The sequence below is a fragment of the Hypanus sabinus genome, chromosome 23, assembly GCF_030144855.1.
Source record: "Hypanus sabinus isolate sHypSab1 chromosome 23, sHypSab1.hap1, whole genome shotgun sequence".
Classification (NCBI taxonomy): domain Eukaryota; kingdom Metazoa; phylum Chordata; class Chondrichthyes; order Myliobatiformes; family Dasyatidae; genus Hypanus; species Hypanus sabinus.
The window spans coordinates 34,876,444-34,901,359 of record NC_082728.1 but is presented as its reverse complement, the minus strand read 5'-3'; the positions used below and the strand labels follow the sequence as shown (position 1 = coordinate 34,901,359).

The window sequence follows — 24,916 nt, the reverse complement described above, 5'->3', positions numbered from 1 at the left end:
ACACAGCTATCACTCTCTGAGTAAAGAAATACCCCCTCGTGTTTCCCTTAAACTTCTGCCCCCTAACTCTCAAATCATGTCCTCTCATTTGAATCTCCCCTACTCTCAATGGAAACAGCCTATTCACGTCAACTCTATCTATCCCTCTCAAAATTTTAAATACCTCGATCAAATCCCCCCTCAACCTTCTACGCTCCAATGAATAGAGACCTAACTTGTTCAACCTTTCTCTGTAACTTAAGTGCTGAAACCCAGGTAACATCCTAATAAATCGTCTCTGCACTCTCTCTAATTTATTGATATCTTTCCTATAATTCGGTGACCAGAACTGCACACAATATTCCAAATTTGGCCTTACCAATGCCTTGTACAATTTTAACATTACATCCCAACTTCTGTACTCAATGCTTTGATTTATAAAGGCCAGCGTTCCAAAAGCCTTCTTCACCACCCTATCTACATGAGACTCCACCTTCAGGAACTATGCACTGTTATTCCTAGATCTCTCTGTTCCTCTGCATTCCTCAATGCCCTACCATTTACCCTGTATGTTCTATTTGGATTATTCCTGCCAAAATGTAGAACCTCACACTTCTCAGCATTAAACTCCATCTGCCAATGTTCAGCCCATTCTTCTAACCAGCATAAATCTCTCTGCAAGCTTTGAAAACCCACCTCATTATCCACAACACCTCCTACCTTAGTATCATCGACATACTTACTAATCCAATTTACCACCCCATCATCCAGATCATACAAACAACATTGGGCCCAAAACAGATCCCTGAGGCACCCCGCTAGTCACTGGCCTCCATCCCGATAAACAATTATCCACCACTACTCTCTGGCATCTCCCATCTAGTCACTGTTGAATCCATTTTATTACTCCAGCATTAATACCTAACGACTGAACCTTCTTAACTAACCTTCCATGTGGAACTTTGTCAAAGGCTTTGCTGAAGTTCATATAGACTACATCCACTGCCTTACCCTCGTCAACATTCCTCGTAACTTCTTCAAAAAATTCAATAAGGTTTGTCAAACATGACCTTCCATGCACAAATCCATGCTGGCTACTCCTAATCAGATTCCGTCTATCTAGATAATTATTAATACTATCTCTAAGAATACATTCCATTAATTTACCCACCACTGATGTCAAACTGACAGGTCTATAATTGCTAGGCTTACTTCTAGAACCCTTTTTAAACAATGGAACCACATGAGCAATACGCCAATCCTCTGGCACAATCCCCGTATCTAATGACATCTTAAAGATCTCAGTCAGAGCTCCTGCTATCTCTACACAAACATCCCTCAAGGTCCTGGGGAATATCCTGTCAGGACCCGGAGATTTATCCACTTTTAAATTTCTTAAAAGCACCAGTACTTCCACCTCTTTAATTGTCATAGGTTCCATAACTTCCTTACTTGTTTCCCACACCTTACACAATTCAATATCCTTGTTCCGCTGCTGGACTGAATGTGGTCAGACTCCATTGAATGCACTGAGAAGTCTCAATCAGCAGAATGAAAAAGGCTAGTTATTATTGTAAAGAGGGTTTCTTCTTTTTTGTTAACTAGCAGGAATGCTAATTTACTGATAACGAGAATGGTATTCCTTTGTAAACCAAATGGGGATTAATGTTCTTTCTTCTGAGTCTGTAAGCTTTTGTTGATGGGCTTTTGGGCAGATCAGCGCGAGGGGGTCGAGAGAGAGGACGCAATGCTGTAAACTGGGCGAGGATCGGACCCCAAAGGGGGGTCCGAGGCCGGGAGATTCTCCGAGGAGGGGGGGATGAAGCTAGATGTGCTTGGTTGACCACTCGGAGAGTCCTGAGCTGTTTAGAGAGTCCGAGGAGTTCGGAGGGTCCTGAGCTGCGAGTCGAGGAGTTCGGAGGGTCCTGAGCTGTTTGGAGAGTCGAGGAGTTCGGAGGGTCCTGAGCTGCGAGTCGAGGAGTTCCGAGGGGATCGAATGGTGGCCAGAAGACTTCAGAAATTGAGCTCCAACGGTTGTGCACGAAGTGGTTTGGACTTTGATAAGTTTGGCGCCTTTTCTTTAATTTTCTCTTCATATATACTGTATCGTTATTAATCACTTAGTTATAGTAACCTTTATAAATTGTACTCATTTAATCGCATATGGTGTACTGTCTGGTTTTGGGCGAGGCGGGGACATCACACAGCATCCACACCAGCTGATTACCCAGTTTGGCGGGGCCGAAGGCTGCTCCCCCTAGACAAGAACGAGCTGAGCGAGCCTGAGGTGACCCAGGGGGTTACATTATTTTCAAACATTTGAGTTCAGTTTTTTTATTTAATGATATTTAATTATCTTTGTTTAATTTTATTTCTATTTCATTAAGTTTTAAAATTATCTTGTTGAATATTTTAAAATTTTAACTTAAAGTATTCACAAACATTTTCAAAAATTGTAAATATCATTGGATATGAGATGTTTATATATTGTTAAAAAGTGCTAAGCCAGCTTTGCTTGCTCAGGCCCTTAGCAGTTTGCTACCCGAGACATTATCATGAAAGTTATCTCTCCAGACCAATTCTTTCCATTTCTTTTCTTGGGATCTGGGTCTCTTTTTCCAGTACAGTGATTCTGCCTGCCCCATATATACGGGAGGGCCGTATTGTCCTTCCAATCTTCACCATGTGAGCTCAAGGCATGTGTGGGCCACAAGCAGTAAAAGTATACTTTCTATTATTATTTAGTCATTTCAGTAAGGAGCCTTACTTATATTTACAACAGGATCGCAGGTCGTTTGGTCGTTGTGAAGCAAACCTGATCAACACAGGAAAACACAAGCTGATTGTGTCACCTTCCATACCAGAGTTTCCAAAAAGCCTTCCACATGTCATTAATCTGAAACTTTCGTGACAGGATGTGCCTGATGTAATAAATATTTCCCATGCTTTTCCTTTATTGCTGTGCTTAATCATTTGGCTTTCAGGTAAAAATGATAAATCTAAGTTATCTTTTGATTCCAACATGAGATCAAATCTTGCTCTGGCAAACAAAAATGGATATGATATTGTTTAACATTTATTCACATGAAGTGCAGTAGAAGTGCACTAGAACAGAGGGATCTAGGAATACAGATACCAAATTCCCTAAAATTGGTGTCACAGGCAGATAGGGTAGTAAAGAGAGCTTTTGGTACATTGGCCTTTATAAGTCAAAGTACTGAGTATAAGAACTGGAATGTTATGGTGAGTTTGTATAAGACATTGGTGAGGCCGAATTTGGAGTATCGTGTGCAGTTTTGGTCATCGAGTTACAGGAAGGATATTAATAAGGTTGAAAGAGTGCAGAGAAGGTTTACAAGGATGTTGCCAGGACTTGAGAAATTGAGTTACAGAGAAAAGGTTGAATAGGTTAGGACTTTATTCCCTGGAGTGTAGAAAAACGAGGGGAGATTTGATAGAGGTATATAAAATTATGATGGGTATAGATAGAGTGAATGCAAGCAGGCTTTTTCCACTGAGGCTAGGGGAGGAAAAAACCAGAGGACATGGGTTAAGGGTGAAGGGGGAAAAGTTTAAAGGGAACATGGGGGGGGGGGCTTCTTCACACTTAGAGTGGTGGGAGTGTGGAATGAGCTGGCAGATGAAGTGGTAAATGTGGGCTCACTTCTAACATTTAAGAAAAACTTGGACAGGTATATGGATGAGAAGTGTATGGAGGGATATGGGCCAGGTGCAGGTCAGTGGGACTAGGCAGAAAAATGGTTCGGCACAGCCCAGAAGGGCCAAAAGGCCTGTTTCTGTGCTGTAATGTTCTATGGTTCTAAGCTTTAAAAGAATTCCAATTAATGTTGACACATCCCCAAGGGGAATGCCTTGAAAATGGGTGCTTAAGGCATTAATTGATATTCTGACAGTTAAAGGTTAACATTAAGATGTTTGGCAATGTTGCTGTAGGAAATTATTAAAAAGTAATTAAAAGTGAAATATACCACCAAAATAATTGCATTTGCCTTAAGGCATGGCAGATATAAGGAAAGTATAATTTTATGAAGAAACAAGGTAGAGATGAGGTAATGAAACTGCTAAAAGCTGTAAGTAGTCATGATTTGTCAATTACTGCCTGTAGTGTGATGGAAACAGAGTCAACTGTAGTTTTCAGAGGGAATTGTCTAGGCACTTGAGGTATAGAAAACTAAAGGCCAATGGGAAAAGAGCACGACGATGTGACTGACAAGATTGCTCTACCATGCCATGGCACACGTTAACTTATTCTTAAAATCACAGAAGGTAGTCGAAGTGCACAGCTCATTTTGGTGCTTAGAGAATTAACCCAGCCATTATGGAATGAAAAAGAACAGCTGGAAGAAGCTACAAACACAAATAAAAAAAATATTTTCAGAAAAAGCCACAGGCAGTGCTGACAAGTACTCAATGAGACAATGGTCTGTGAACATCATTCCCATAGGCAGGTGATACAGCCATAATCTTGCTCACTGGGAGGGGATAATCATCCATCTTAACTTAAATACCAATCAAAACAAATCTGTTAAGCTATAAATAGTTGGGACAATACACGAAATGCCCTTGGGAAATCACGGCATTTCTAAATCTTTACTTTTGAATTTTTTTTCCTCTAAGTACTTAAGTTCCCTGTATCATATATTTCAGCGAACTGTGCCAACAATTTATAAATAAAATCCATGACAAGAGTTCCTGATCATATTTATAATTTGTATTCACAATGAACAATGCACCAAGTCCATTACTGAGTAGAAGATGGAAGAATGGTTGAAGAATTTTTTTTTAAAGAGATCACATAACAGAAGGCAGCATGTTACCTACCAACAATATCACTCTAGGGGATAATGTGCACCACTTAAAACATGCACATGCTTTCATTTATTTCCTGATTATCAGTGCTGCGAGTCTATGTTTTGTTTACACCATAATGATATTTCACAGATAAATGAAGCTTTAAAGCTACTGTATAATTACTTGGGACATCTATATTCCCATTGAAACTGTCCAGCTATCTTCAATATGGACAAGCTTTTTGAACATCACACAATAAGAGCTCTGTACATTCAGATCTTTAGAAAGTCAAATATATGAGCACTAATTATCATATCAGTCTCCCAAACATGAATTTAAATAGCTGGAAAAATGAGCTTGGAATTTGACGTACATTCAAACACCCGCCTGAAGTGTCAATGGATACTGGAGCTTGGGAAACATTTAACTGAAAGTTCATTAAGATAAATGCATGCTGGCCATTTCCAAATGGCTGCTTGGTGAACTAATACTGACTTTTAAGTGAATACAACCTCAGCATCAGGTGCAAGGGCAAAATGGAGAGGAAGAGGTAAGGAGGAACTGTATTTTAAACAATCACAAAATGCTGGAGGAACTCAGCAGGTCAGGCGGCATTCATATCCCCTCTTCCTTCTTTTCCAGTCCTGAAGAAGAGACTCAACCCAAAATGTCGACTGTTCGTTCATTTTCATGAACACTGCCTTGAACTACTGAGTTCCCCCAGGATTTTGTGTGCATTGCTTTGGATTTCCAGCATCTGCAGAAACCCTTGTGTTTTTACACAATCAACTCACTCTCCAAGGACTACTGATAAGGTGGCTCATCAGTTACATTCTCCCGGTTACAGCTGGTATCGCCAGTGGTGTTCAGTGTCCTCCTCGTGGAAAACAGAATTCAAAATAGCATTACATCCTCTGTATACATGTTGAGAAACTCTCGCCTGTTCAAGAGATGGCCACTTTTATCATTAATAGCAGTCAGAGCATGGGAATAAGAATGCAGCTGTGTTGTCTGTTACATTGGGCACTTGGCACTTAATATCCATGAGTAAATTGAACATTTGTACTAATTCTCCAAGATGTCAATCATCTTTGTAGATGCTGCCCAATCCACTGAGTTCCTCCACTAGTTTGTTTACTTTCCTCCAGATTTCAGCATCTGCACTTTCGTGTCTCTGTGCTACCAATTTTCCATTCCTAGACATACAACTTGTCAGTCAACACGTACAAACAAGCTGGATGAACTCAGCAGGTCGGGCAGCATCCGTTGAAATGAGCAGTCAACATTTCGGGCCGAAACCCTTCCGTGTTGATTTGACCACAGCATCTGCAGTGTACTTTGAGTTCACAACTTGTCAGTCACCTTGTCAACGTCATACAGACAGACTACATTGGTGCACAACAAGACTCAGCTATCAGTAGCCAAATTCCCAAAGAACAGAATGCTCAAGGTACTCCACTGTGACTACTAAATGTGTCCTTAGTGGAATTTTAGTAACTGTCTAACTTGGTGCCTCTATGCACTGGATGGGAATACACAGTGTAGGACTGAAAAGGAGGATACTGACATACTTTGATCTCTTGAAGACAGAGCATTGCTGCATCAATTGAGTTTGTAAATTACTTTAAACCTACCAGAACACAACAAAAGTTTACCACCATTTCTGCTATAATCTACAATTATCAAAGTTGTGCAATTCTGCTCATGTTACACTATATTTTGCTGGAATAGGACAGGCAAATTTTCTCAGGAACTGAATGAACAGGTTAAAGTATGTTATTGCATTACTTTCTCCTAAATTCTCCTACGTTACTTATACCCAACGGCATCCATAAATCTATCGCTGCAGTGCTTATAGCTAAATAAAGGTATTTAAGGCTCTGCGTATTTAAAGAAAGGGGGGGAGAGAGAGAACTGAAGAAGGTGCTATCTCTAAGTCCTTCTGTGGGATTTTTGCAAATAGAGAGGGCTTCAAGAAAAAATACGATGCAGAATTGCCATTAAAATAAAACACTTACAAATCATCTGATACTGAGTAATAATGTCACTTCCACAATTTGTTTTCAACTCAAATCTACAAGGCTAATGTACATCAAATTACCTAATATTATCCAAGAGGCCCTCTGTATCCCTTTCCCTGCAGCAAAACATTTGTCACAAGCTCCCTGCCGTTGGCACATAAAACAATGTCTCAGTTCTGCCGGTACTATTTTATTCAAAGTATGATGTCAAATTATAGTCACTCTGGGAGGACAGCAATCTGCTCTGATACAACATGCTCATTCACTTCACTCTTCCTTTTCCTTGCAACAGATTTCCTTCTCTTCCAATTACAGATACGATTCCTCGGGTGATAGAGATCTTCCAGTACCACCCCAAATGATGAACTCAGTCAGTGCCAACTGGATACTTAATTGTTCAGCATCGGAATGCAACCTCACGCTCTATTTTAACAAGAGGAATCCAGAAGCAAACATCATGCTCAAAATTATTATTCTTAAGCCCAGGTGCACTAGGGGCAATTGTAGCCTGTCTTCCTCCCTGAGGCTAAGATCAGACTAATCAGTGTAGAAACCTCAAATACATTTAAGTCCGAGACAGACATAGCCCACTCACCGTAATAAACTAGGCTCGTTAGCTAACTCTGGCTAACAGCCATGTGAATCAGTGTTGCATGGCTGATGGTGAGGAGGACACCTTCAATAAGCAACACACATCTAGGGTTCAACCTAACTGGAGAGCTGGAATGTTCTGGCAAGGGAATAAAAATTAAGCTGAATGCTGTTTAAATACTGCCACATGCAAAGTTATCGTTCCTCAGGAAATAACAGACCTTACACCAGCATCAAATTAAAATGGAAGCATATTTACAGGTATTTCAACTTGAACAAACGGCTAACAGAAAAAGGGCACCTTACAGTTAAACCAGTCTAAATGCGCCCATTAACGTTGGAGCTCACTGCTGGCTAGTCAGGTGCTTCATTTTAATTACTCGTGGCGCTGAATCCATGTCCTGCACAGCCACAGTTTGAACCTCCCTCGAAGGTGGTTTCGAATGAACTGATTAACTCAGGAACATTAGGGCTTCCTCCTTGGAGCCAATTGTCTGCACAATGCACTTCCTGCAATGGGGTCTCTCCTTTGGGTGGGGTTTCATGAGCATCTTTCCTTGTGATCTGCCCCACAACTCCTCCTCCTTCCAACACCTCCCAACAAAGACCCAAAACCAACCCAATGTCTCCAGCAAATCTGATGTCATGCTCTCTCAAATGTCTCAAGGCATCCCACGGGACAGAATATTATCAAGACAAACCTGACTGGCTGGCACAACATTTCTAAACTGAGCAAATGAACTCCTTGTCTTAAGAGAAACCAACATACTGGACTGTGAAGCTTAACTAACAGAAAACACTGCAGAAAAGCTACAGGAAATAAAATACCGAACAGCACGACAGTAGTAATACAATAAAACGGGTTCTTAACCAGGGCATTACATAGATTATATCAAAAATTCAGTTTTGATTTTTAATATGCCTTGCGTTAATACACTTCACTAGCACGAAATAGTCCAAAACTGACTATTTAACATACAATTCAACAACTGACAAGCTAGAAAACTGGGCTGAAAATTGGCAGATGGAATTTAATGTGGACAAGTGTGAGGAACTGCACTTTGGGAGGTCAAACCACGGGAGGACTTACTGGGTTGAGCGGTAAGGTACTGAGGTGTGTGGTAGAACATAGGGATCTAGGAGTACTGATCAATAGTTCCTTGAAAGTGGCATCACAAGCAGATAGGGTCGTAAAGAAAGCTTTTGGCACTTTGGCCTTCAATAATCAAAGTATGGAGAACAGTAGTAGGGATGTTATGTTGAAGTTGTGTTTTACGTTAGTGAGGGCTAACTTGGAGCACTGTGTGCAGTTTTGATTAGCTACATACTGGAAAGATTTCAAAAAGATTTAAAGGGAGCAGAGAAAATTTATAAGAATATTGCCAGGACTTGAGGACCAGAGTTATAAGAAAAGGTTGAATAGGTTAGGACTTTATTCCCTAGAACATAGAAGAATGAGGGGAGATTTGATAAATGAATATAGAATTATGAGGTGTATGATTAGGGCAAATGCAAGCAGGCTTTTTCCAGTGACATTGCATGAAACTAGTACTAAAGGTGAAGAGTGAAAGGTGAAATGTTTAACGGGAACATGATAGTAGAAATTTGCATAGGTACATGAATGGGAGGGGGATGGAGGATTGAGACTCCTGTTCAGGTACATGGAGCTCAGAAAAATAGAGGGCTATGGGTAACCCTAGGTAATTTCTCAGGTAAGGACATGTTTGGTACAGCTTTGTGGGCCGAATGGTTTTCAATGTTTCTATTATGGTCTGGATGCATGTCAATGGAACTAAGCAGTTTAATAGTTCAGCATGGAATAGATGGGCTGAACAGCCTGTTTCGTTGTTGTTTTGTTCTCTCTGTGACCCCTATGGTGACTATTAGTGCCCTGCAATAATCCATCCATAGAAATATTATACCAGTGATAAACTTTCATCTATTTCACAAACAGAATAGCCACTTAAGTACTTAAAATGAAAAAGAAAAAGCATCATTAATGAAGTGAAAAGGAAGTTGTAGCCAGTTTATTAAGGACAAAGAGATAGAGTAGTTTAAAACACCCCATTCAAAAAGATCCTACGTCTCCTTCACAGTATGACAAGCACCTGCTCCTTCTTTGCCTGCCTAGGAAGTAACATCAGTCGCATTATGAAATTCTGCAATGGCTTCCCCCAGGGGTCAGTTCTAGCTCAATTTGTACCTCAGTGACCACTCTGAAACCAAGACTGCAAATTTGGATATGGTGATGACTGGGCCATAGCTTTCCAACTGAACAAGGTCAAATCAATTGAAAAAAACGTTACCCAAGATATGAACTCCTTATCCAACTGTTTCTCAAAGATAACTATGATCATCAACAACACAGTAACTTCTTTATTTCATCTCAACAACTGACTAATCAAACTTAATATCAAACTAAATGACAAACAGGCACCCGACAATTCACTTAGGTACTTCGACGTCACACGATATCGAACTCTCTCATACAAGATCAACCTTCAAACTACTGAAAAGAAACTAAAATCCAGAAAGGCCACGATCAGGAAGATAGTAAGAACCAAATAGGGTGCTAACCAGTCAGTCCTATGAACATCTAGCTTGGCACTATGTTTCTCAGTCGCTGAATATTGTGCACTCACCTGGGAGAGAAATGCTCACACAAGCATCATCAGTACACAGCTCCATACCTTTATGAGAATAATCTCAGAAATCCTAAAATCCACACCTGTCCCATGGCTCCCAACAATGAGCGGCATAGCATTCCCAGAGATCCATAGAAGAGCAGCTTCAGCAACATTCTACAAGCTTATCCAAAATATGGCCAACAACATTCCAGATCATAAACTCATCAAAAATGCTCCTCCAATTTCTTGATTCAAATCCCGAAAACCTTTCTACAACTTGAAAAACCTCGACTCCAATGACAAAGACACTGAATGGCGCCAATACAGGCACAGCAACATGCTCCCCAGCAGAGATCTGATCAATGATCCTACCTCGCTCCTCCCTGGCTTTACTACAACTACCAGGAAAAACTGGACAGCTGCAAATAGACTCAGAAGTCGACATGACAAACAGCGCTAACACTACACTGATGGGGCACCCGGCAAACCTCAGCCTGCTCCTGAGGTGTCCCAACCCAGGACGTCCTCCACTTGGTCCAAACGTGTCCTCTCACAAAGACCCAGGACTGCTTTACCGTGGTCCATCAATGCAGCCATGAGCTGGAAGAGCGGCTTGACAAAAAACAATTACAAATGTGAAGAGAAAAACACCTGTCGTATGAAACAACAGCAGAAAAACACAGAAAATAGTTGGTCACTATTGGGGACGGGAAAGGTTCCAGAGGATTGCAGGGTTGCAGATGTTGTTCCTTTATTCAAGAAAGGGAGTAGAGATAGCCCAGGAAATTAGAGACCAGTCAGTCTTACTTCAGTGATTGGTAAGTTGATGGAGAAGATCCTGAGAGGTAGGATTTATGTACATTTGGACAGGCATAATATGATTAGGAGTAGTCACCATGGCTTTTTCAAGGGCAGGTCGTGCTTTACAAACCTGATTGAATTTTTTGAGAATATGACTAAACACATTGATGAAGGTAGAACAGTAGATGTGGTGTATATGGATTTCAGCAAGGCATTTAATAAAGTACCTCATACAAGGCTTATTGAGAAAGTAAGGAGGCATGGGATCCACTGGCTTGCCCACAGAAGGCAAAGAGTGGTTGTAGACGGGTCCTATTCTGTATGGAGGTCGGTCAGCAGTGGGCTGCCTCAGGGATCTGTTCTGGGACCCTTACTCTTCGTGATTTTTATAAATGACCTGGATGAGGAAGTGGAGGAATGGGTTAGTAAGTTTGCTGATGACACAAAGGTTGGAGGTGTTCTGGATAGTGTGGGAGGGCTGTCAGAGGTTACAGCGGGACATTGATAGGATGCAAAACTGGACTAAGAAGTGGCAGATAGAGCTCACCCCAGATAAGAGTGAAGTGGTTCATTTTGGTAGATCAAATATGATGGCAGAATATAGTATTAATGGTAAGTCTCCTGGCAGTGTGGAGGATCAAAGGGATCGTGGGGTCCAAGTCCATAGGACACTCAAAGCATCTGTGCAGGTTGACTCTGGTTAAGAAGGCATATGGTGTATTGGCCTTCATCAATCATGGAATTGAATTTAGGAGCCAAGAGGTAATGTTGCAGCTATATAGGACCCTGGTCAGACCCCACTTGGAGTACTGTGCTCAGTTCTGGTCGCCTCACTACAGGAAGGATCTGGAAGCCATAGACTGGGTGCAGCTGAGATTTACAAGGACGTTGCCTGGATTGGGGAGCAAGCCATGAGAATAGGTTGAGTGAACTCATCCTTTTCTCCTTGGAGCGACGGAAAATGAGAGGTGACCTGTTAGATGTGTATAAGATGATGAGAGGCATTGATCGTGTGGATAGCCAGAGGCTTTTTTCCAGGGCTGAAATAGTTGCCACAAGAGGACACAGGTTTAAGGTGCTGGGGAGTAGGTACAGAGAAGATGTCAGGGGTAAGTTTTTTACTCAGAGTGGTGAGTGCGTGGAATGGGCTGCCAGGAACGGTGGTGGAAGTGGATATGATAGGGTCTTTTAAGGGACTTTTAGATAGGTACATGGAACTCAGTAAAATAGAGGGCTATAGGTAAGCCTAGTAATTTCTGAGGTAGGGACATGTTTGGCACAACTTTGTGGGCTGAAGGGCTTGTATTGTGCTGTAGGTTTTCTATGTTTCATCGTGGATTAAAAATGCATGATATTTTACTGATTGAATCACATTTAACCATTATATCAAGATGACTATTTGATGCATACAGTGATGGATCAGAGCAAATTGAACCTTACCCTGTTTATCATAAAATACTTCCCAAAAATATATCATTATTACATGTGACATTTGATTCAAAGGGGAATCCGATATGGCAATGCAAACTTGAGCATGAGTGAACTTTCATTCAGTGCAGGATAAAATATCAAAATCTTTCAAGAGAAATGTAGAGTTCTTTCGGATGGTATATTTTTAATACCTGCTGGGGTTTAATTAAAAACATCTCTTGTAAGTGCTTGCACTAATTTAAACTGAATCTATAATTATTGACCCTGCATTTATTTAGCCTGACAATGAATGGAAAAAGATGGTTCTCAAGCAGCCTAAATACATTTTGAACAGCATCACATTGCAATGTTCTATCCTTTTGAAAGGACATAAGTTCTGAAATGATTTATTCAGGAACATGAAAACAGATCAATGTTTATGATTGGAAATGGGCCAGGACAACAGTAAAATGAAATGTATCACAATGATCCAAACAACACAACTAAATTGCAAGGTCGCTTCTGAAGACAAAGTTCAAATACCTCTTCATTGGTCTTGGAACAACACATATTGCTCAAAGCAGATATCGATCAACATCTTAACCAGAAGGCACTCCTCTGCTCCCTGCACACCCTGTGTTCCCACGACTAAGATCCTTGCTGCAGACAAATGCCATTTCTTTCTTATCATAGTCAGTAATAAAAAGTTACAACAAAAGATTAATGGCATCATACATTTCTCATGGAGCTAGCACAGTGACAACGACGATGGAGAGGCCTGGTATAGATCCAGCAAGTCGTCACTGGAGACACTTGTGAACATGGGAACAGGTTTGATTTTAAACCGCTTCCTTTTTAAAACGGCCATTTCCATTTTTAGTACAAGGTAGCAATTTACCAGACTGCTGAACAACTGATGGGTGACTTCAATATTCTGAATCACAATCCATATAAGTGCGGCATTTCAACTATCACATTAAAGTTACATTTATAGAATCATACAGCAATGACAAAAGTCCTTTGGCCCACCAGGTATCCACGTATACTAACCCTACTTGACAGCATTTTCTTCACTTGCCTAGTTAATGAAGATAAATGCAAAATTATACAAGGCCTTGTACCACTAATGCATATTTGCTGCCACTGATTTTCTCTCTACTAATATTAATTAATGGGAAGTAGTTGTCAATGTTGAGACAGCTACTGAATGAACCATATGCAGTCAGCAAGATCCTACGCTGGGCTCAACTTTGGGAGCTTACAGCCCCAGAACCTGCAGTCTCTCGAAGTCTACACTCTATGTGCACAGTTGTCTCCAATCTTTACTTCAGATGCATTAACACTAAACATTAAAAATGGATGGAATTACTGATAAACGTTAGCACATAACAAACGGGTGGCAGTGTATCGTGTGCATACACATTGAACACAGAAGAGCCTGTTACAGAGTTTACCACACCTCGCCAAGACTTGCTGGTCAATGAGAGGTTCAACACTAGGCAAAGCCATAAATGACGCACCTGCTTAATGAAGCTACAACATATTGCTAAAATCATTAAAATAACATTCAACAGATAATTATACCAAATCTCTACAGTACTGATGTTACAGCTATAAATGGCAGCAGAGTGTTAGGAGTTAACCCCATGAATAGCTTCATTTTCAAAGGCAGAGTTGAAGCATTTGCAGTCACCTTCAGCCCAAAGTGCCATGGGTATGTTCTATCTGCACTGTCTATAGTCCTTACTATTTTACAAGTTTGGTGTTCAGGTAATTTGATTCATTGTGCACGACTATCAAGAAATGGCCAAGTCTACAGGGTATGAAAATGTTCATGTGCCTGACTACAGCCTGGCCGTAGTGTTGAAGACATACTTCTGATCTATCAGCACCTCCAGTCCAAATACAAGACTAATATAACCTTAAAATATTAATTTGTTCAACTACATCCAGTCTAGAAAACATAGAACAAATCCCACCCGCCTAATCAGTTTACTTTTAATCATTATTAAATTGCTGGAAGACATTGATTCATCATAACCTGCTTAATTTGGGTTCTGGAAAGATTACTCAACTCCAGGCTTCATTAAGACCAAGCCTATGATAAAGGTGAATTCCAAAGATGCAACGTAAGTCTGAGACAGCATATGAACTTGGGTCAACGGGGTAGAACAATCCACAGCCTTTAGTTACAACTCACTCAAATGTCTTAATCTCAGGACATCAATTGTTTCATCATAAATCTTCTTTTTGCTATGACTTTAGATCTCTGCATTGAGAGCATTTGCTGATGAATGCATATTGCTTGGTTTACAAAATAATAAATTAGTCTGCTATTAAAATTGACGCTATAGGTGAAGGTTGCTTTTCAAGCCACATCCAATAAGCTGAGTTCAACAACCGCAGACAACAGCTTCACCATTATTGAACCTCCTACCATCAATATCCTAGGAGTTTCATTTGATTAAGAACTTAACAGGATAAGCCAGAGACTGGAGCACTGAGGTGGATGACTTATTTCCTGATTTCCTAGTCTTTGCACCATCTTCAAGGAACAAGTCAGAAGTAGGATGGATTTTCCACCTTCCTGGATGTTTTCAGCTCCAACTACTCATAAGAAGTTTAGCACTGTTTTCCCACTGGACTGATAGCTATCCAACACCCCAAATTTTAATTTGCCCTCCATCAGTAGTACAGCACAGCTGCTGTGCCTCCCATCTACAGCTTCAAACTTCCTTGACTGCATCTACCAAATGCTATGACAACCATGACCTGGAAAACCAAGAAATATAAACAAATGGGAGCGTTATCAACTGCAGATTTCCCACTGATATTCCCGAAAAATATGGCGCCAACGAATAATATGACCAAGAGCGACAATCTCCAGACGAAACTACATCTTTCACTTCATTAATGTCTTCTTTTTCTTTCAAATGTGGCTCTGCTACATTTTAATGATGTGTTTTCGAGCCGACTGACCAATCTGGCACTTTGCTATCTCCGGGAGAGTACTTTATGCTTTGAGCGAAATGTGTGGCCAAGAACCCCGGGGACAGGGCCCAAGCCCATGATTGACTCCACTTCTCGCTGACTAAAGCGTCGAGGAAGTTTGATATCATCAAAATGAGTGTAGAAGGCGAGGGGGTGTACAGCATCATTTGCCAGTCTCTCGCACACTGCTGCTAAAGGAAGGTGTCTGTGTGTGACAGTGTCCCTCTCTCTCTCCCCCCCCCCCCTCCTCCTGAAGGAAGACCCCTGCATTCGAATGATCTCTCTCCCTCAATGTTGTCGAAAGATAGTGCCAGATTTCTGTTTCTTGGACAAGTTAATCGACAGTTTGTGGACTGGACTCTGAAGTACACATTATGATGTGTTTCTGGTTTCTGGTCACTTACTTTTTTGGTGCTACTGTGAGAGATTTTGATAGACACAGCCGGCAGATCATTTACTGAGCTGAACGGAACACGCCTGGACTCTCTTGATTTTGTGTTTTGTATTCTGCGTTTTCTGCTCACTTCGTTTGTTGCTGTTTGCATGATTTACTTTTTGTTTTACGCATGGGAGGGTGTTTGATGTTTTTTTTAAGGGGTTCCATGGCGTACTTCGTTTTAGTGGCTGTTTGTGGGAAGATGAATCTCAGAGTTGTAAACTGCATACATACTTTGATAATAAATGTACTTTAAGTCTTTGATATTATTAACCAAACCACCTTGGACACTGCTATTCTTTTATTGCTGGGCCACGATCATTTGAAATCTTTGCCAAATTGCACTGTGGAAGTATCTTCAGTATTCTGACAGTATATTTCCCGACTATGTAGCAGTATGGAGTGGTTCAATACTCTGTTATTGTATTATGTACTAAAAGGAATAGGCAATCCTAGCCTTGCCAACAATGCATTCAGAGAAAACAAGTCCTAGTATTTGTCAACTTTGGGAAAGCTTCATATGAGAATTTGAAGTGTTTTTAACACAGTACATTACATGATTAATTTCTGACTGAATTTAGCACAGCTGGCATAAATTTCAGGCCTTACCTGACTGCTTGTTGGCTATTCCCTGCTGTGTTGCAGATGAGAAGAAGCACTTGTCCAGATGCTCCGTGTTGAACAAAATCTGTTGGATTCCCTTCAAAGTTATTGGAAGATGCACTTGAGTTCTGGTAGTGCCCTGCAGAGCATGAAGATAATGTTATTAAGATTCTTCAACTGTAATAACAAATTTGAGTTCATTTTATTTCATAGTAGCAAAACAATGTTCTTGAAGAATCACAAATAAGTGAAAGTCTGCAGATGCTGGAAGTCCAAGCAACACACACAAAATGCTGGAGGAACTCAGCAGGCTATTCCCATTCTGACATGTCCCTCCATGGCCTCCTCTACTGCAGCAATAAGGCCACACTCACATTGGAGAAGCAACACCTTATATTCTGTCTGGGTAGTCTCCAAACTGATAGCATGAATATCAATGCCCCCCTTCTCTATTCCCCATTCCCATTTCCCACTCTCACCTTATCTCCTTGCCTGCCCACTTTTTCTTTCTTCCATGGCTTTCTGTCCTCCCCCAATAGACTCCCCCTTCTCCAGCCCTGTATCTCTTTCAGAACCAACTTTCACCTATCACCTTGTGTTTCTCCCTCCCCTTCCCCCCACCCGTTTACTCTGACTCCTCAACTCTTTTCGCCAGTCCTCCTGAAGGGTCTCGCCAAAAACGTCAACTGTATTCTTTTCCATAGATGCTGCCTGGCCTGCTGAGTTCCTCCAGCATTTTGTGTGTTACTTGGATTTCCAGCATCTGCAGATTTTCTCTTGTAGGTATTTCAGTCAACTTGGTTAACATGCCCACTGGAACACAACTCTGCTCACAGTGCTGTAGTAAATGCTCTGAAAGGACTTTTAACGTTATCATTCTGTGGTCATTCATTCCATTTTTGTGTGAGGAGGATTTTCCTGACATCATTTCTAAATGGCATATTACCAGCTTGAACTCCTGTCTTTTTACCTGATTCCCATCATTAACTTGAAGTGAAATTTCACATTTTTCCTATCATCTATTGGTGTACAATTTATTATTTATTTTTATTTATTGAGATACTATGTGGAATAGGTCCTGGCCACGCTGCCCATCAATCACTATGCTAATGTGCTGCCCCAGTACCTATATATCTAATTAATAACCATACATGTTGCTTTCTCGTTCTTATCTGGAGTCGTGCTGAATGCTTCCAGACATTAATGGACAATTCTCAATGATGCACTTGGAAAAGTTCAAAGTTCAACATAAATTTATTATCAAAGTAGATATATGCCACATTATACAACCCTGAGATTTATCTTCTTGTAGAGTCATAGCCATAACAGTATCACTGAAAGAAGCCCAACTTGGGAATTCAACCAGAGTGCAAAAGACAACAAATATGTAAATACAAAAAGAAAGAAATAATTAATAAATAATAAAAATCGAGAACATAAGATGAAGTGAGTCCATTGGCTGTGAGAACATTACAGTGACGGGACAAGTGATGTTGAGTGAAGTTATCCCCTTGGTTCAAGAGCCTGATGGTTAAGGGGGTAAAAACTATCCCTGAACCTAGCACTTAGAATTCTGCGGCTCCTGCACCTTCTTCCTGATGGCAACAGCTAAATGGGAGCATGGCCTGGGTCAGGGGTCAGCAACCTTTACCACTGAAAGAGCCACTTGGACCCGTTTCCCACAGAAAAGAAAACACTGGGAGCCGCAAAACCCGTTTGACATTTAAAATGAAATAACACTGCATACAACGTTTTTTTTGCCTTTATGCTATGTATAAACAAACTATAATGTGTTGCATTTATGAAATTGATGAACTCCTGCAGAGAAAATGAAATTACATTTCTGCATGCAACAAAAACATTTTGAACTCCGAAAAAAAGACGTTGGGTTGAAAGTTACTTTTAAGTAAAATACTCAATGTCTATTTGAGTCCTTCTTGTATTTATGAAAAACGCCAAACTTAAATTTTCCGCCAGCAGCAAACCAAAAATAACATCAGCCAGCTGTCAGCCTGAAAAATAAAAGGACTATTTCACTGAACAATGAAAAAATATGAATATACATAAAATAATAGGCAATTAAAATATTTATCATACTTGGTTAATGGGATTTCTGCTCCTGGACCTCAGCGCACAGCGTCTGCACATCAGGGCTGTATGACGTCACCTTCATCTTTACACAGGATCGCAAGCTGTCATCTGTGAGGCGTGCGCGATGTTTGTTTTTAATAAAGTTCATGTTGGAGAACACCTGCTCACTTACATATGTGGATCCAAAGATCGACAGGACTCAAAGCGCATACTTTTTAATGTTTACATAAATGTCGGGCATAGCATTCCATGTTTCGAACACAAGTTTGTCCGGTTTTGGAAGGTTTTCAATATCACTCCATTTGTGTTTCTGAGCAAGAACGGCCTTCTGACGGGCAACATCTTCAAGGTCTGCTGTCAAGCGTCTAAACTTGGACACCCATATGTCTTTGTCGGCTATGTCGGCCAGTTCCATCTCAAGATCAGGTTGACTCACACCTGCCAATGCAGTCGTATTCAGTAGGGAAGGATCGATGCTTAAGGGAGTGACCAGGAAGGATAATGTGTTTTTTTTCCTCTCTGAACTCACAGAAGCGTTTCCCAAATGATGTTTGCATTGCGATGATTGCAGAATGTAAATACTCCGAAATTATCATGTCGTGACCTTGTTTGAACTCTCTCAAATTGGGGAAGTGAGACAAAGTGCCTTTCTGTAAATCTCTGGCAAGCACTGTCAACTTGCGCTCGAATGCCAAAACATCCTCCAACATGTGCAGGGCTGTACGTCCTTACCCCTGAAGAGCTGTGTTCAGCGTGTTCAGGTGCGCTGTCATGTCTACCATGAAGTGTAGCTTTTCCAGCCACTCTGGCTGTTCCAGCTCAGGAAAGGTGAGCCCTTTGCTGCCCAGGAAAGTTTTCACTTCTTCCAGACACGCGACAAAGCGTTTCAGCACCTTCCGTCTGGACAGCCAGCGATAAAAACACGTTGTAGCGGTGTCAGTAAACTGCAGTCAAAGATAGCTTTATTCGAACTAAACAGCCTTGCTTTTAAGCCTCCCTCAACCCAGCCCCCATGGACGCAGATGCTGCAAAAGACGCGTACTCACAAACCCCCGTAGGCTATCTCCCTTAGCCGGAATGCTGGCTAATTGTGAGCCGTTTCGGATGTGGCAGGAAATGTGTCGCCACACTTAGATTGTACAAGATCACCATAATCTTCAAATTTAGAATTACATTTCAAAAGCTAACAAACTAACATAAAATACATTTTAATTAAATACTGACCAATTATTTCCCAAAGCCACAGGGAGCCGCAGCACAGAGTTGAAAGAGCCACAAATGGCTCGGGAGCCGCAGGTTGCCGACCCCCGGCCTGGGTAATAGCGGTCACTGATGATGGATTCTGCTTTCCTACACAGTATTTTATGCCGATGTGCTCAATGGTGGGGAGGGCTTTACCCATGGTGGATTGGGTTGTATCTACTTCTTTTTTAGGATTTTCCATTCAAGGGAATTGGTGTTTCCATACCAGGCTGTGATGCCGCCAGTCAACATATACTCCACTATACATCCATAGAAATTAGTCAAAGTTTTAGATGTCATGCAGAATCTCTGCAATCTCCAAAGGAAGTAGCCAAGTTGCCATGCCTCCTTCATAACTACATTCCGACTTAATAACTGAATTTGCTGGAGTCCGCAAGAGAGGAAATCAGATCCAATTGCATAAGGAGGGTTTGAGGCCAAGGTCCTGGAGCTTATTGGTTAGTTTTGAGGAGAAGTAGTATTGAGTGCTGAACTGCTGTCAATAAAGAACATCCTGATACATGCATCTTTCTTGTCCAGATGTTCCAAGATCAAGTGAAGAGCCAATGAGGTGGAAAGGGAAGGATTAATAAATGAACATTTGTTAAAAGCCTGGCTAAATTTGAATGACTAATGAAGCTTTTTGATAAGTTAACAAAAAACGTTGATTAAAATGGCATGTGTGATGACATGTGGATTTTGAAGAGGCATTTGATAAAATATAGCAAACAGATTTTGATATACCAGTAGAAAGCCTGCGGGATTAAAGAGAACCAATGGGATGGATGCAAAACCAGCTAAAGGACAGAAAGCAGAGGGTTGATTTTCCGGATAGGATGGATGCAAATTATGGTGCTCCTTTGCCAGCAGAAGTAGGACCATTACTCCTTCTGATCATGTCTACACCTGGATTTGAACATGCAGGAAATCTCAAATTTGTAAGGAGCAAACCTGAGGAAGATATCGGTGAATGGACAATAAAGACAGATGTATGAGAGAAGAAATGCAATATAAAGGGTAGAAACTTAAGCCAGGAAAGGTTGAAAAGCCCAATAGAAAAAGCCTTCTCCTTACTGAGATGATTAATAGACTATAAAAACAAGGAAGTTATAATAGATCTTCATGTGACATTAGTCAGGCTTCAGCAAAGTGATTTATAGCAATCGTCTAAATATCCTATCTCTTAACACACTTTAGTTTTAACATTGTGATTGTTATGGGTTATTCTACCGCATGCACTTTGGGTATGAATCATCTCTATGACATGGTTACTGAGTCAATGATACAACATTCCTCTCAGTACACAGGGAGAGAACCTGCGCCACTTGTTCCAGGTGCACAATCTATGGATACTCCCTGGCTATGCTGGTCTTCACCCATACAGTATAATACCAGGGTTCCAGTCAGGTAAACATCCTACCTATTTTTGTGTTTGTATCCTCTCTGCATCACCTCCCCCGATCTTAATCCTCATCCTCCAAAGCCCAGGAAATAACTTCTGTAATCCGAAGGGCACAAGTCCAAGGGCAAACACATCTGACAGAATCCTTGCTCCTGTCATACTCCAAAGGTTTACTGATTTCTCCCCTTTGGATAATTATTCTTCCTTTCCTCTGCTGAATGCACGCACCTCCATAACTCGTGCCCACCACTCCAAGACAACAGCTACGCAAGTGCGTCTAATATACATCCATCGGTGCCTCTAACAATCTCAGTACTGGCTCAAAAGTCTTCTCACATTTTGATGGGGGAGGGAAAGAAGCTGTTCCTGAAATGTTGAGTGCGTATCTCCCCCCCTTGATGGTAGCAATGAGAAGAGGGTATGTCCTGGGTAATATCCTTAAGGATGAATAATGCCTTTTTGAGGTATCGCTTTTTGAAGGTGTCCTCGAGGCATTGCTCATGATGGAGCTGACTGACATTTCAATTTTCCACAGGCTTTTTTCCCCGACCCTGTGCAGTGGACCCTTTATACCAAACGATGATGCAATCAGTTGGAATGCTCCCAATGGTACATCTGTCGTAATTTGTGAGTGTCTTTGGTAACATACCAAATCTCCTCAAACTCCTAATGAAATATAGCTGCTCTTGTGCCTTCTTTGTAAGAGCATCAATATGTTCAGCCCAGGATAGATCCTCAGAGATGTTGACACCCAGAAACTTGAAACCGCTCACACTTTCCACCTCTGATCCCTCGATGAGAATTGCTAAGTGTTTGCTTGACTTCCTCTTCCTGAAGTCCACAATCAATTCCTTGAACTTACTGACGCTAAGTGCAAGGTTGTTACTGTGACACCACTCAACCCACTGATCTATGTCGCCACTGTACGCCTTCTTATGACATCTGAAATTCTGCCAATAATAATTATGTCATCTTGCGAATTTATAGTCAGCATTTGAGCTGTGCCTAGCCAGACATTTGTGGGTGGCGAAAGAGCAGAGTAGTGGGCTAAGAATGCATCCTTGAGGTACGTCAGTGTTGATCCAGATTACTGCATATAGAAAAGGACTTGATATTCTCATAACTCAAAAACTCTTAAAATCAAAGACCAGACTACTGCAATTACTGTTATAGCATTCCCTGTTGCAACGTAGAGATACACTTCAGCCAATCTGAGCAAATACAAAATCTTGCAACTGTTGAGGAGTACTGTTCAAATTAATCACAAGGAAAAGATGTTAGCCCAGACACTATGGGAGCTTAGATGAGGATTACATCATGCTGTCATTTATATCCACATGAAATAACTAATGTCAGCTTACTATCTCATCCAGATGATTGTATCTCTGGCACTCATTGCTCCCTCATCGCTGAACTTGAGTATTAGATATTGTGCTTGCTGATCTGGACACACAACCCATTCTGCTCAGTGTGGTACCATTGCGATAAGACAACAGCTCATTCTTCAGGTTTGCATTACTCAGTTAAAAGAAACTGTTTTTGAGTTCTGGACTTCTATTAGTGAAGGCTTCTCACATTGTCCTTTGGCTGTTTTGCTTGTCAAACCTGAAGTTATTCACAGTTAACTGGCACAGCATATTTCCACGACCGACAACACCACCACTTGTCAGAAACTGAACAATCAATAAACTATTACCAATCCGATGCTCATACTTCTGAGTACAGTTTGAAGCTGCACTAAAGACAGAAATTTTAGAAATAGTAAGGTTAAATATTAACCAAGTTTTGACTGGAACAATTCTGAGAGCAAACAGTAACTTTTTTGTCTATTCACTGGGAACAACCTGATCATGTGTGTTCCAATGCAGTGAAAAGAGCATCAAAATATAAGATAGCTAAAATGTACTTCATATGAAGCTGGATGTTTTGAAATAACAAAAAAGCAAGTGCTAAGAGGCTACTTGTGCAAATGGGTATTGCTTCATGTAGACCTATGTATGTGACCAAAATATTTCAGCAGACAATTGGCCAGTCTTCAAAACCCTCAGCTCGCAGCCTTAGATTATATTCAACCATTGAACAGTATCCGGAACAACACACGCAAAATGCTGGAGGAACTCCGCAGGTCAGGCAGCGTCTACGGAAGTAAATAAACAGTCAACATGTCAGTCCGTGGGCCTTCTTCAGGTTTGGTGAATAAGGGGGAAGACGTCAAAATAAATAGTTGGGGGAAGAGGAAGGGGGGAAGTTGTAAGGTGGTAGATAAAGGCAGGTGGGTAGGAGAGATAAAGTATCCAGAAATGCACTCTACTACAGTTGGCATCATTGCCCATGATGCTCTGACTTATTGTATTCTCAGAATGCAACTTCAAAATATCACTTGTAAATTGATGACCTCACCTTTGTTTCTGACTTTACATTTTTATACACTGAAAATCAATGTCCTTATTTTTGATACAAAAAAAAATTGTTGAGACAAGCAACATTTTAGCTTCAACCATTACCCCAGGCAACTTCAAACAATATATTTTCTCACTCCCATTGTTTTTCTGTCTTTGTATTATGAAAACCAAACATAAATGAGTTTTCCAGTTTTGACACTTTCAGATACAAAATAGAAAACATTTTCTTTTAAAAGCAAAAAAAGTAATGAATATATATTTGCTCCAAAAGTAATCAAAATTTAATGGTATTCAATGGAAATTTGTTAATAATCCATTTACTTAATGATGTGTGCCAAATGTCCTACACAATACCACTTCTCTATGCTAACAGTTAATCTGCTTTCTACAAAATACAACATAAATCGCATCAACAACCAAAAAGCAATATTGGTCCAGATTGTGTAGTGAAAATGAAAGATGGATAACTGATGATTGCCACCAATTTATGAAGTAACTGCTAGCAACTTCAAGATTTTCTTGCAGTAAATAAATATATAACTTTTACCCGTGGCTGCATTTATTCAAAAATTCCTGCTGGTCAATATCTTGGTCAAAGCCAGACATGGTGTCAGAATAATGACTATCATCATTGATCTGGATGTCAGGATATGGGAAGTGTGAATACTTGCTTAGAAAATTATCCCTCCTGAAGGAAAGTCTAGATTTTGACACATCCAGCTTCGGAAACTGTCACAGGAGGTTGTGCTTGGATTCAAACTTCCAATTACAGTTTGTGCATATGCAGCTCGGCCAGCAATAGGGGTAAAATAATAAACTTTTATTTTTTGATTTGGGAACAGATAGATAAATCTTGCTTCCAACTGACTTTCACCAGGAGAGGTCAAGCAGATCTATGTGAAGTAAGAGCAAAATCATTCAGTATTTGAATATCTGTGCAACAGAACACTGCACAGTTCTTAGTTGTTGAGATTGAGTCTGCATGATTGTACAAAATGGATGAGTCAGTAGGCAGCACATTTTCTTGATACTCCCATTGCTGATACGTCAGCCAATTAATCTTATCATGATTCCAGGAGGGCACACATCCAAATTCTGCCATGATTTTAATAGTTATTCTCCTTACCTTTGGAATTCAGGTCTTCTATCCTTGTTTGGACCATGTAATCCTGGTATAGCCCAGACTGAGCACATTATTAATGAACTCTTGATCATACAGCTGAGATCACCTCTGAACCGCTTTCCGTTCATTCATTGTTTTGGGAAATTTGTTACATTATCAGTCAATGCTTATATTTAACTCACTACATCCCATCACTATCTTTGCTCCTGTTTGTCTTCCTTCTGTATTGTCCTTTCTCCTAGTTTATCTTTTTCCTTTTCCTCTCACTACTGTCCATATTTGTTTGCCTGGGAGCAGTTCGGATGAATCATATATGAGCAATGGCAAATTGGGAGCTCATTCAGGAACGTGGCTGACAATTATTCCACTACCATCAATAAAATAA

The 24,916-nt window shown here is 40.7% G+C and overlaps 1 protein-coding gene across 1 annotated transcript in view; it reads right to left on the bottom strand.

The window, feature by feature from the left end:
* Positions 1 to 24,916, bottom strand: part of usp43a (ubiquitin specific peptidase 43a) — a 452,509-nt gene that overhangs the window by 73,665 nt on the left and 353,928 nt on the right. The window contains exon 7 of the mRNA XM_059948710.1: positions 16,278 to 16,410. Coding sequence (XP_059804693.1) covers positions 16,278 to 16,410 — 133 coding nt within the window. The remainder of the gene's footprint in view (positions 1 to 16,277; positions 16,411 to 24,916) is intronic.